The 13,995-nt window shown below is 35.0% G+C and overlaps 2 protein-coding genes across 10 annotated transcripts in view; one reads left to right on the top strand and one right to left on the bottom strand.

The window, feature by feature from the left end:
* GRK5 (G protein-coupled receptor kinase 5) overlaps nucleotides 1-13,995 on the top strand; it is a 348,710-nt gene that overhangs the window by 232,998 nt on the left and 101,717 nt on the right. The window lies entirely within an intron of this gene.
* The window catches only part of TIAL1 (TIA1 cytotoxic granule associated RNA binding protein like 1), a 30,648-nt gene that overhangs the window by 14,032 nt on the left and 2,621 nt on the right, over nucleotides 1-13,995 (bottom strand). For 5 of the 7 annotated variants that reach the window (XR_012776118.1, XR_012776116.1, XR_012776115.1 and 2 more), the window contains exons 2-6: nucleotides 9,256-9,352; nucleotides 5,720-5,869; nucleotides 5,351-5,405; nucleotides 4,953-5,040; nucleotides 2,975-3,050 (exon numbers count right to left, since the gene is read on the bottom strand). Coding sequence is in view for 3 of the 7 variants with exons in the window: in XM_075504437.1 (XP_075360552.1) it covers nucleotides 2,975-3,050; nucleotides 4,953-5,040; nucleotides 5,351-5,405; nucleotides 5,720-5,869; nucleotides 9,256-9,352 (466 nt within the window). In the remaining 4 variants the exon portion in view is untranslated. Of the gene's footprint in view, nucleotides 1-2,974; nucleotides 3,051-3,514; nucleotides 3,691-4,952; nucleotides 5,041-5,350; nucleotides 5,406-5,719; nucleotides 5,870-9,255; nucleotides 9,353-13,995 lie in introns of those variants that run through there. The other 2 variants (XM_075504438.1, XM_075504439.1) reach the window with 2 other exon arrangements.

The following is a 13,995-nucleotide window of genomic DNA, read 5'->3' as shown; positions in this document are numbered from 1 at the left end:
TACATATACTACCTTTACACAACAAACACCTGTATTAGAATATTTGAATGCTGCCCAAAAAAAGTACAAAGGTCATACAGATGCCAGAAGCAATTACTGAAATAAAACAACTATCATTTTAATTATATATAAAAAAACGAAATTATTTTGCCAATTGACTGTATTAAAAATACAATACACAAAAGTGTATTTAAGAGTAACAGATGAAGTCAGGAAAGACTTTTTACTCATCAAAATCCCTCACTGAAAAGTTTCTCAGATGTAAGCCAAGTAATGGTTATACCATGCAGTACGTGTTTGCAAAAGACATGGTATATATAAGATCTGAAGGTGTTTTTTCAGAATCTTAATATGCACTCAACATAACAGGCCAAGTTTAGGTAGAAAAATCGTAAGTTCTGGGAAGGCTGAATGGTAGTTACTAAAACTATAATGCTGAGATACAAACAGAGTGAGCACGTAAGTTTCCTTTTATTTATGATTTGCACACCCCCTGTCCCATCCTCTCTTCTGCCCTCTGGAGGCATGCAATTTATGTCTGAGCACAGACTGCTTTGTAAGTTCTCTAAATATTAAAGTCATTGTATGAACACACACACAAAAGAGTCCATAGCCCACGTGGCTTAACGTCTTATCTTGAGCATGAGTTGGAAGACAATCTTTAAGTTCACACTGTAAGTAGAAACATCTAGTGAGCAAGGGGTAAGTTTGCTAACGCTTGCACGAAGCAATTTTTCCCCCAACCATTTTGAAAGAAGAGGGGCAGAGCAAATAGCATATATGTTTGAAATGCTTTTCCAAGGGCACAAAGCTTGAGAAAGAAAATGTCAAGCACAAGAGAAAGGGAACATATGGACAAGTTAAAGGTGAGGGGCTAGCATTGTCCTGCCTCACACTCAAGGCTTCCAGCTATAACAGACTCATTTCAAACTCAAATCACTTGGGATCTTGATCCTCCTAACTTATAATCACACAGAGTGCTCATTTTGGAGACAATACATAAATATAAAAAAGAAATTTTTGTATGTGGGTGGGTGGGGGAGGGAACAGACAAACAAAACACCAGACAACAAAAAACTTATTCAAGCACCCTCACTCCCCAAACATAATGAGTAAGTTACAAACTGGCTAGGAAAGGAAACTAGCTCTAATGAATCTTGCTGCCACTCTTGCAGATCATAGCTATGACAAAAATGGAACAGAGCCCATGCCGTAACTGTTCCAGTTCAATGTAGGAGTTTAATGTTCTCATAACTGCACTATGCATTAAGACCACAGGCTGGAGTATCTGAAGTCTGGGAACATATTCTCACTTCCCAAATCTAGCAGGATGACAATAAATTCTGAAAAACAGGCCTTAAACTACCAGCTCAGGATGGTTGTGCCATAACCTTATAGGTGCAGCTGCTGTTTGAATGAACAGCAATCAGGACATAAATTTTAGAAGTACTTTTTAGCATTACATTTAGAATTCACCCATTAATTTTGCAGAATTAATACAGATTTGAACTTGGATTTTTTATGGCTCAGTCTTAAAAGAATCCAATAACTTGCATTCCATATCACTGTTACAACATTTCCCCTACAGTCACAGAAAACAAACACGACCGTATGATAAGGGAAGAGGGGTACAAGGAAATAAGACATCTATTCTTCTTGTCTATTTCAGCTGTAACACAAAATAAAGTGTAAGTGGAAAAATACACTAAATCAAGGCATTCAATTGTAGTATCCTATGGCATTTGCAAATCTGAAGAAAAGGAATTCCAACTTTTTCTTCTGATTAAGATTCAGCTCCAGATAACTGTTACAGAAGATAGAAAAAGTCTTGACATGTAGGACTTCTGACCACACAAACAGGATTATATGCCTAAAATCCTTAACTGTGTGTTTTTCCTATGCAAAATGTTTAAGGAAAACAGTTTACACAGTTTCCCCATGTTGTCCTCAACCTACCTCTAAACACATACAGCTCAATTTTCCAAATAATTTTCACAAATTTCTTACGCTGTCAAGTATTTATTTAACTTCAAAATTGCCAAGAATTATTTGTCGAATCAACTGTATTGCTATAAATAGTAGGGCATAGCACTATTTTTATCAGTACTATATTGTTTAAATTCTACAAATAACATCTTTAATATCTGTATCAAAAAGGGATACTAGTCACTTGTTGGAAGCATTTTTTCCTAAGCATACATAACATTATCCATCACGTAACACCATCAACACAAAACCAAGAACAACCTTCAGTTTTACAATATGCATAAGCAAAATGCTTTAGAAGTACAGAATCAGCTCTTAGCTGCAAATAATTAATACAAAGAACCATCTTAGATTTCAAAATGTTCTAACTACTCAAGCAAAGGACCAAGAGCTTTACTGAGATGCAGAGCTCGAGCAAAGAAATCCAGCCACACTTCAGCATATGACACACTTGGTTGCATTAGGTCCCCAGAAAGACTGAGCTTTGGCACAAACCTAAACCTGGCAAATACCAAACCCTGCTGCATAGCATGGCACTGCACTCCTTAGGACTGAGGGCTCCAGGGCACCGTTTTGCAGGGGCTCCTACCTTACATAAGGAACTGCACTGGACCTGGCGCGGTGCATCCGCTAAGAGACCCAAAGCACTACTGATCGGACCAGGCACCCAACTCACTGCAGGAGAGATTGTTACGCAGACGAAGTTGAACTACCCTAACACACCCAAACAAGATTTCGATGTTCAGGAATCTTCTTTCACAATGTTCAAGAAGCTTTTTTCACAATGTTCCCATAGCATCACCGTCATCTGAATTGTTTCAACCCTTAACCATAAATAACGGAAGTTTTTGACTGAAGTAAAGTTGTCCCGTACACGCAAATTTATTTCCCTTGGCAAAGTCTGATACACAGTGAATATATAAAAAAAGAGGCAAAACTAGAAGTGGAAAATAGGTAATTATTTTAAAACTACATTGCGATTACTCACCAGTTTGTTATAAAAAGATACAAAACCATAGCCTTTTGACTTTCCAGTTGCCATATCTTTAACTACCCGTGCATCCCTGTGGAAAGAAGCACAGCTATATGAGGGTAATATTAATAACCTGCAAAATAAAAACTAAAAGGAACCACACACACTGTATTGTGAGCATAATTTTTCTTATAAATTCAGTTAGCCCTAAAACTACAGTCATTCCTGAACTCTCCCTATTGCTTCTTTACCTGTTAGAAAAAAGCAGTAGGACAAAAAAAATAACATGTAATAAACATGCAACCTATTCACATAACCTATACTGGCTAAAACTAGAATGTTCAAATTTGAAGTATAAGAGAAACAAAGTTTCCTTTTCTAATAGTCTATTGGCTAGGGTCCTCTAAGGTTTACTGTTCTATAAATTACTGTAACAATTCTATCTAATTTACCATGCATTTTCTAAATAGTTAAATGTCTTCTGCCTAGTGATACAAAATATATGAAATATTAAAAAATCGAAAAAGAGGAAAAAATAGGAATTAAAAGGCATACATGGCCTGTTAACAGATTTCTTTATTTTTCTTGGTCAATTCTCTACCATCATTTTGGAGTTTGGGTAGCTGTAAATTTTGAAAAATTGACATTTTCAGAAATTTAAGAAAGGAGAATAAAACTAACAACAATGCTAAGCACACCAGTACGAAAACAACAAATTTACACAGAAATTTTAGTGAGTAAGTTAAAATGATTGGAAATATAGAACTGCACTGAATATAGAATGTTAAAATGTAAATACTAAAATATGTATATATAAATAATGTATAATAAGAATAAATAGAAATGAGAAAAAATCTACAACTGAGTTCCAGTGTGCACAGTTCCTTGCAGTTAGCCTTCAAGATCCTGTCCATTCTTATGAGCAATTCTGCAAAATAACCAGAATGCTATTACTTTTAATTGTGACTTGGACTTTAGAAAAACTGCAGGTCTCAGGTATAAATATAGATCGAGAAACAGAAACCTGAATTATTCTCTTTAAATTGATTTTTAAAACAGTACTACTTACCACATTAAGAGACAAAAAGCAAAGTAAACAAAATAGCAGAGGTAAGAAATAAGATTTATGATTCATTTAAAAATATGCGTACAGAACAAGAGAAAAATAAGAATTTTGTTCTTAGAAATATATTCCTGTAAAGCAGTACAAAAACGTTCATGTGCAACTTTGAAAGATTTTTATAAAGATAAACTGATAGATTAACAGACTTTTTTATAGCAGTACTCTTAAGGACATACATACTTTAGCACTCACAAGAATTCTTGTAATGTTAAGTATGTTCAATTAAACCACCAGGTGATTTAGTATCACCTGAATTATCCATGAGAAGTTTAAAGAAACATTCTCTTAACTGGCAGAAATGTGCACATATTGTAAATCCCCCATTCTTTCATTTAAATATTATAATCTTAATTCATCCCCTGTTATCATCCAAAAAAGTAGATTTCATTCTTGTATTAGCTTTTTTCAAAACATTCACAAGTTATTCAACTAGCTGCTTCATAAAATTATATTCTAATTGCCCAGTTTTCTATACTGCCTATGAAACGCGTTATGAATGCATACAAAATACACTGAGGATGCAACATATACCAGTTGTCAAGTCACTACTCTGTACACATTCTGAACAACAAAAAGTCACACTTAGGAATAGTAATTAAATTTTAATAAAAAGTTGAAGAACATTAGCATATAAATTAGGTTAAAAGCACATTGCTTTCAGCAAAACCGGAGCACAATCACATTATTGTATTTACAATCATGATAGATACTGAGATGAAGCAATAATCCCTCTTTACTGCCCACCCAACATAAGGAAATTAACATCAGAAAAATTATTTTAAAAGATAAGACATAACATTTCAACTCAGAAACAAATTTTCACTGTCATATTTTCTAACTGATATTGGAAATGTTTAGTATGATACTTACGATATTTTACCAAAAGGAGCAAATGCTGACTTGATGTCTTCTGTTGTTATTTCTGGACTTAAATCCCCAACGAACACATGGAAGTGATCTGAAAATAAATAATTTACTAATCAAATATTTAACTGCTATCTAAAATTTCAACTCCTGAGAAAGTGATGCTCTGCACACAGCACTGGGAACCAGGAACGCCCAGGATTCCATTTGATGAGCAGCAGCAATTTAATCTGTCCACTCCAGTTTCCCCAGTTGTGAAGCAGAAACAGAAGAATTAGTTTGCAAAATTCTATTAAACACAAGATGGGAAGGAGAAAAGTTATGTTTAAATGTATTTATGACAAATTATTACCACGTTGTGAAGTATTTGTGTAGAAGTGATACTGTGGCATTACTTTACTTACTGGATGTATCTTTTTTCTGGCTACTTGGTGTTGTTGCCCAGTTTACTTTGACCTCCTGAAAATAAGTATAAGATTTAGTATAAATTCACAAAACTCTTACATTTTATAAGTTCATTCAAGGGTGGGTTACAACTGTCAACGTTTACAAATCATCATTCAATATAAAACACTGCAATAATCAGAACATCACAAACAATATGCTTCCTAAACAAGACTTACTTTTTTAAAATCAGTATTTTTAAAATATTATTCTAACAATATTTAACCTTGGTAAACATCTTCAACAAAATGAATGCCCCACAGTTATATTAATATTTCTACACAAACCTATAAATCCTTAAATCTAAGATTACAATGTAAGCAACTTACCTTTCCCAAAATTTTTCTCCCATTCATAGCAGCTAATGCAGCAGCTGCATCTCTGTGTTCATAAAATTCCACAAAGCAATAAGGGTCATTGCTTGTATGCTGCAAAACAGAAAATCCAACAGAAGAGTTGACCCTTCTGCTATCGGGTTGCTGAGAAGAAAATCCAGGAAAATATATTACTTATAGCTAGAAACTTTAAGAATGATTTGCATTAGATTTATGAAATAGCCTTTGACATTACACTTAAATGCAAGAATTATTAAGATGGACTTTTTATTAAAGGTCTAGCAATTTCTGAAGTATAGGTTACTTTGTATGAGGGCTCAGTACTTTTTTACTAAACTAAAAATAATTCAACTATCAGAAAAGTGATCTGCAGACTGGATGGAAGGGGAGAAAAAAGGGGAAGAATGGAGAGAAGAACAAAAATGGTCTTCTGCCTCATACATATACTCAAAGCTTGAAAGGTTTGTTCCCCAGACACATTTTCACCAATTTTCTCTCTCCACCTACTTAAGTATTTCCTTTTATTTGCTTGAAAATCACTAGCAGACAGCAACCAAGAAGTTGCATATTCTCAGTCTCAAGTGAAAAATGTTATAGCCAGCAACTGGGAAATATCCCTTTAAAAGGACTCAAAATAGTTTGACTGAAGGAAAAAGATATTAATCAATTGACTGTTATTCTTAAAGCTTGGGTATAACCTGTTTTTGTAGGATGGCCTATTGAATCACCTTTAAAAATACTAACTGACAAACAAAGCTCACTGAAATATTAAATGTACCAAAGTATTAAGTGGAAAGAACGTAAGTTTTCAGAAAAGTTGATCAAGTGGAAATTATGATTAGGATGCCAACTTTAACATTGGATTTAATCTGCCTAGAAGATGCAATGAGTACAAAAACTAGTGCCTTACACCAAAATATCTACATTAACTACTCTGCATGTACATGGACCAAAAGATGATAAAAGCTAATATTAAAGTAAACGCATTATTTCTTGCATGGACAGGGAAGGGTCTAACACAAAGAAACTGCTTTGGCATCAGTATTCTTGCATATCAACCTCCCCCAGTGTCAGACAGAGCACAGCTCTAACACAAGTTAAGAGCAGGCCTTTACCAATTTTACTATATAACTTCTGAAAATTCATGCATGCTTATACAGACAAAGAAATCCTAATTCTGCCCCGTAAAACTGGATTGTACATCTTCAAACATAGTTCTGTCTTCACCTGAACAAGGGAAGCTATTAAGATCTAACAGCTGATCACAAGACCTTTATATACCTAAAATGATAAAGTGGTCTGAAGTCATTCTTCTAAACACTGTCAGCGCTAGGGGTCTCTGATGCAAAATGAACAGACAAGAGAAAATATACCTGAGATTATAAAAAAAAAGTTACAACAGCCATGAAGTGCTCCAAAAGCACATTCACCCCAGATGCCCCAAAACAGCAAGTCTTAATTCATCCCCCTTCCCATACTACTTTCCTGCTGCAATGAAAACAAGATTTGGGAAACCCATTTAAGGCCTGAACAGATTTAGTGCAGTTTATGCTTCAACTGAAGTGCAATTTTACTTTTAGATTGGGGTGGGGGGTGGGTGTCTTCTTTTGCACTGAGAACTTGTCTGAACATGAGAAGAGCCTCTTTTGCAGATGCCCAGATCTTTAGGTGTTCAAGAAACCTGTAAGTGCTAGTCACACCATCCCTCTGAGTATTATATACCCCCAAAATAAACACTTGAAAACTCTAAACACCTGACATGTTCATGTCACATATTCTACAAATGAAAAAGAGTGAGCAAACAGCTGATACACCTGGCTAAAGGCGGGGGGCTGGGTGGTCACAAAAGGAAAACATTCAGGTATAAACTTGACTGAGGGTGACAATAACAACAGACAGGTAAGAACCACTTAAATGTAACTCAGCGCCTATGAAAAGCCTACAACCCACTGATTAGAAGGATGGACAGGTACTGTGACAGTTACAAGCACTGCAGCTGCAGGCCAGTTCCAGTTTAGAATCCAACCTGCACCCGCTGACTGCTTGGTGACAGGTGCTAAGGTCAGCCCAGTGCGTTCACCTCCGTACAACTGAATATAGCTGCAAGTAGCTTTTTGTTTATCTACTTATTTCATAAAGATGTCCCAGTTGTTATTTCTATGGTTATGTAAAATCTTAAAACCACAAAGCCTAAATCAAGGTAAAATGACTGCTGGAATTTCTCATCTGGTTCTCAAGAACTCAAACTGATGCTAACATCTCTCAATCAGCTGAACGCTGGAGCAGCAGTATCTTATTTCTGAAGACTATACGACAATCAAAACTGTTTCTTCAGAGAAAAACCTAACAACTGTGCTCTGTTATCCTTCTGTTTAGTTACCTTTCTTCAATAACCTTATAGAAAATGTGGCAGAGCTCTTATTTGCACTAAAGTTTTAATAAAGTGCCACATGGGAAATTATTAGTTAAGACAAAGATGAGAGTGATTAAACAAGCATCAGGCAGATAATAAGCAGCTAAGAAACAAAAAAGCAGTGTGTCGCATTGAAAGGAAAGGACGACCACAGAGGAGTTACTAGTAGTGTTCCTAAAGAAGTATGGTCACAAGACTTGCCTTTTAATACTTTCATTAATGATCTTGACAAAAAAAAAATGTGACTGTACTCAGGAAATCTGTAACTACAAGTTAGTATGAAGCATAAGAAGTAGTAATAAGTAGGAAGAGCATACAGAAAACCAGAGTTGAAGAACCAAAGATTAAACCTAGCAGAAGTTCCTGCCTGCTCGAAGTTTATCAGTTATAAATGCAGAAGGAAGGAAAAATATTAGAGCGAGAGGGAGATTAGAAAAATATTAGAGGGAGCGAGAAGTTGCCTATGATGTGTCAACAAGATCACAGAAATGGCTACCAACCCTAAACATACCAGAGTATTTACAACGGAGAGAAGAAAGTATTAATACTTACCAACACTTTGTACAAAAGACCTTATCTGGAATACTACAGAAGTTTTGTCACTTTGTTTCAAGAAAAAATTGAGAACAGACAGGTGCAGACAAGAGCTATTCACACTGGCACAGAAGAGGCTCAGGAAGAGCAGAACTTATTTTGAAGGATTTTTTACTTTTCATCCATAGTGAAGAAGCATTTATTTGAGAGGGAAAAGAATTACTGACGTTCATGTTCAAATAAAGTGAAAAGAGTACAAAACAGCCATGAATAACACTTGAAATAATAAGGTTTCTGATCATCAGAACAACTTTGTTCTGAAAAGATGGGGTAACAATCCTTTAAATAAAGCAGAATCTCATCATCAGCTGGTAAAGGGTACATCAGGGCTTCAGGCAAAAATACAGGACTGTACACAACATCAGGTCTCTTCTGCAAAAAGTTATCCCAAAAGCCAAATACAATCAACCTAAAAAAGCCACTACCAGTAATGCCAAAAGAAGCCCCCCACTCCATTTATTTTGCATAACTTAGGATAAAGTTACACTATATTTGCTACCCCCCTGGATGTGGAAGGCCTTACCTCTGTTATCATTTTACAGCTTTTGCATGGTCCAATCTGGCTGAATAACTGAAGTATAAGAACTTCAGTCACATCTCTGGAGAGGTTTCCTACATAGCTACACAAGGAAATAAAAACACAACATTTTAAACCAGAAATTTTCATCTTTTCAAATGTAATTATGATTTTAAAATCTTAAATGACTATGAAAAATCTCCCGTTAAATATCCCAGGTATCTTAAAGACAGTATTAACAAATTATTTCATGATATAGTTTTAACGCAGCATTCATGTGGTTTCTAAATTATAAAGTTGGTCACACAACTGAGAACATGAAGCTTGATTCAGACATAATACTGGACATGGGTATCTAGTGCCAATTGTTTCTTTGGCAGAGAAGTGTCAAAAGGAGGAAGAACGTTGCTCAAGAATGTTGGGTAGAACAAGCAACCAACTGGGCAAAGATGTTTTAAATTTCACTTCCCACTGAGCATCTAATCAAGACTACTTCTAAATTTGGGTACAAACCCAACATCTAACTCCTATTAGTTCAGTAGTAGCTATCGGACATAAATTGTGCTGCTCTGCAAGCAACCAATTCAATTTTTCTGTTTTCCTGAACATTTGGAAAACCAGCCCACTCACCAATAGGCAAGGCAATTTATGCAGCATTATGCCATCGGAATGCTCCGCACAGCATCTCTCTCAACAGCTACCACCTCTGTAAAACTCCCCAAAATTTTGGCAGTGTTGTTTTAATATCACCCATACTTCCTGAATTATTTTATTTATAAAACCTTCGAAATAATTCCAAGTTTTGAAACACCTATCAAGTCTAGATAGTCCTAGATTTACCCAGATAGCCAGAAATCCAATAGCAGAGTTTTAGAACTACTTCTAGATACTCTACTACGTTTTACGCTCACAAAAAGTAAAACCAGGTCACAGAGATGGCTGAGAGAGTCATGCGTGCAAACCTGAATTCTTAAAAAAAAGTGACTAATTTGTAATCAAATTGTAAACAAAGTGATCAGTTAAGAGAAAGACTTGTCACAGCAACAGAACTCAAAAGTCATCAGCACAGGAACATTCATCTTTACAAGTAAGCCTGTCAAGACAGAGTATTCAAATGCAACCAATAACATGAGCAGAACTTTTGTGATTTAGCTGTTGAAACAATATACATTTTATTCATTTTACTCTGACCTATTATAGAATGTCATAATAGAGTAAACTGAAGTCAGTCTGAACTGTTAATACACTTCAGTGAACATAAATATGAACCAGCATTTCTCAGTCTATGCAGAAGCCAAATTCTTTTGAGTACAGAAATTTAAGTGCACACTTCTTTTGCGTAATGGGCATCCCTTCAAAAATTTTGAAAAGCAATTTCTGCATTTGACAACTGGACTTTCATCTAGCTTCAGCAAAATTAAAATGGACACTATTTGTTTTCATCCGAACACACACAATGATATCAACAGACTTTTGTTTATATTGTTATTCTTTCAACAGCTACGAAATACTTCTGCACTTTCTCAGTTAGGACTTAAATGCTACACAAGATCCAAAGTGAGTTTCTTATCTATCACATCACCTGAATATATCCATTAAAAGCTTTCATGTACTCATTACTTTCTTACTAAACATGTATGAATTAATAGAAGTCATTAATAGAAGCTACATTTGCAGTCTGTACTGTTATGAAGCATTTCAGTAAAGAAGTTAAAAACTGCAGAATTCTGTAAGACCCATTACAGGACAAATTGCCCATCTCATTGATTTCTCAATTCTCTATTCTGAAAACTTAGCACTTAAACATTTATCCATACCTTCTTTCTGAAACCTTAACTAAATTTTTGTTAATCATTCACCAAGATTAAATTGTAAATCACTAAAAGCTTTAAATAGAAATATTAACCTTTGCAGATGCTACTAAAATCAGATGGAAAATATAATTACCAGCAGCAATTCCCACACAAAGTGTCAGTATTGCTGTGAACTTATTACTAGCACTTTTTTCCTTTTTATGTTGCAGAATAGTATTAGTTAACACCACGCCTTAACAGCATACTGATATAGGCACCTGTCCGGAAGCATCGACATGAAATTAAATACAGTGAAGTCCTAGTAACATTATTTCTACTGCAAAATCAGATACAGTAAGGAGTACCGTTAACACTATAGAAAAACAAAATCTCAGCCTCTTCTGCATAATATTAATATGGATTTTGGAAACGCAAGAACTCTGAAAAGCAATCTGAAGAATTCCTCTTGGTCTGACAAAAAAGCCAGGAAAAGCCATTCCTTAGAAATCTATTCAATTAAGGTAAGATAAGTTACACTAACTGCTAGAAGAGATACTAGGTGGTTTTCCAATACCACTATGTCTTCATCAAGATAGCTGTGAGAGAGAATGTTGCATCATAAACTTCAGCTATGAAACAGCTTGCCTCTTCATAAAAATCAGCAGTGTAATTCTGGACCACCTGATTGCTAGATTCAAATGGGATGTAAAATCCTAATGATCCATTAATTCTCTAAATACATATGATAAATACTGCCTTGATGTTTAATATTGCCATAGTCAGAAGGCATTAGTACCTTTCGCAACTTGCTAACACTCTGAAACTCGAGTAATACACACGCTGAGAATACTTCACAATAAAAGGTTCACGTAACAAGGACAACATCCACAGAGACCCAATCCTCTTGAACTACATGTAAAATATGGGAATACAAACCTCTACAAATTTGAAACAGTACACTACAAAATAAGACTTGATGGTTACTTTCATGTCTTTAAGTAAAGTAGGTTGCAGTAACATTACCTCCTTCAGTACAGTTAAAGATGACTTAAAAAACCCATACAGGTAAACATCTTCAGTGTACAATGTTTGAATACTATATAACTAAGGAAAGAAATATATTCAACACATTAGGAACAGAAACCTTACCTTTCTGGAAACACAAAACTTTCCTCAGCTGATGCTAATCACCCGCCACACATCACCAGCCTATTGGTGCACCCAGTTTTCCCCTTTCTAACTCAATTTATACGTGATATAACATAACATAGTATTTTCTACTCTACTTTATCAAATCAAAATAAGCAGAACGACACCTGAAGAAAACATATGGCTTTTAACATGCTATTGCACAGTATTTCAATCGTTTTGTTACTTTCTAGAGGATATATTATTCAAACTTTTTCAAAATTATAAAACCCAACAGAGAAGAAGCACTTACTATACTTTTATAGGCTGTTGTCTTGGTTAATGTGACAGGGCAGCAAAAGTTGTGGCTTTTTGCATACAGGCAATAGTGTTTGTTCCCTTCTGCAAGTTTGAAGCACTTAAATACCAATTAATAAGAACATTAAAAAAAAACCCAAACCATATATATATATATCTCCTGATATAAATTTCAATATATTAGACTTTTGAATGCTGTTGACAACACAAAGAATAAGAAAGTGTACTTGAAATTCAGAGACCTTGTAAAATTATCAAAAGAATAAAAGAAGCATATATCAGCAAGTAATGAGTTTTAGAATTAAACTCTTTGGCTTGAGCAGAAACATCCTCTTTGTGAAGGTAAACAGGTTTTCATTGTATCCTAGACAGGTAAGGAAGAAAGGGACATTTACAGCCACTACTTTTAGGTCCACAAAACTCCCCTACATACCACTCGGAGGAAAGATAGTAAATATGTTTTCACACTCACACAGACCACATGTAAGGAATGGCAGATTCCATATTTAAATGAAGAAAGTATGATAAGCAATAACGTAACTGATGTGGTGAAAAGCCCATAGAAATTCTAGTAGCATCTCTGCCTAGCACTAGTGCACTACTGGAAATAAAATGATACCAAGAAAAATCCACTCTATAGACTCCACTACCAGACAATATTCCTCTACAAGAGACCTGAACTGAAAGAAGTATAACAGAAGTGAATCCAGCTCCTGGTTCACAAGTTGAAGTCTTACTTCTGCACTCCATCCAAATTCCACAACACTTAGAATATACTGTGGCAAGGCTAATGATATAACAACTTGTAGGTATTCAGCGACTGCTCGTGAAGTTTTTTCTAAAACCATTAATAAGAACATATAAATTTGGAACTTTTCTTCCTGTCATCAGTGACAGCCGGTAACATTAGCAACACAGTTTTCTGATAGCTTAGTGTCCACTTTGAAGTAGAAAAAGGACTTTGATACAGCTTGTGATGGAAGGAGATCTGACAGTACTCACAGAAAACAGAGCTTTCAAGTGTTCTATTAAAAAAAAAAAAATCAGAAGCCCATAGCTCATTTTAGGACCAGTTAAAAAGTTACATATTGTGAATTTTCTGTCTCACATTTGAATTGAGGGGTGTGACAAAACCTACAAAAAGGCCCCTCTTTCTCAAGTTATCTTCAAATGCTTTAAAGCAGTAAGGAAAACTTTTTGGCAGAAAATATTGAACGTTACTCTTCACATTTCTATGAAGGCCTACTAGTTATGAAATGTGAGAAATAAAAATGCAAATGGTGCCCATTTTCTATATTAAGCCTCAGAAAATATTTTGAATTCTTAGAGGTTCATGACTGACCTACCATGACTGAAAACAACATAACAGCCCTGTAAGTACTGCAAATGGAAACAATTATTATTCCTGAGATATTTAAGATGGGCATAAATATTAGGTGAACAGTGGTTAGGTGGGTTTTTCTTTTTATAATTAAAAAAATTGCTCGCAAGTGTTAAAAAAGAAAAC

The sequence above is a fragment of the Mycteria americana genome, chromosome 6 (genome assembly GCF_035582795.1).
Source record: "Mycteria americana isolate JAX WOST 10 ecotype Jacksonville Zoo and Gardens chromosome 6, USCA_MyAme_1.0, whole genome shotgun sequence".
NCBI classification, from domain to species: domain Eukaryota; kingdom Metazoa; phylum Chordata; class Aves; order Ciconiiformes; family Ciconiidae; genus Mycteria; species Mycteria americana.
Note: the sequence above shows the minus strand (reverse complement) of the source record. Positions and strands in the feature narration are given on the sequence as shown.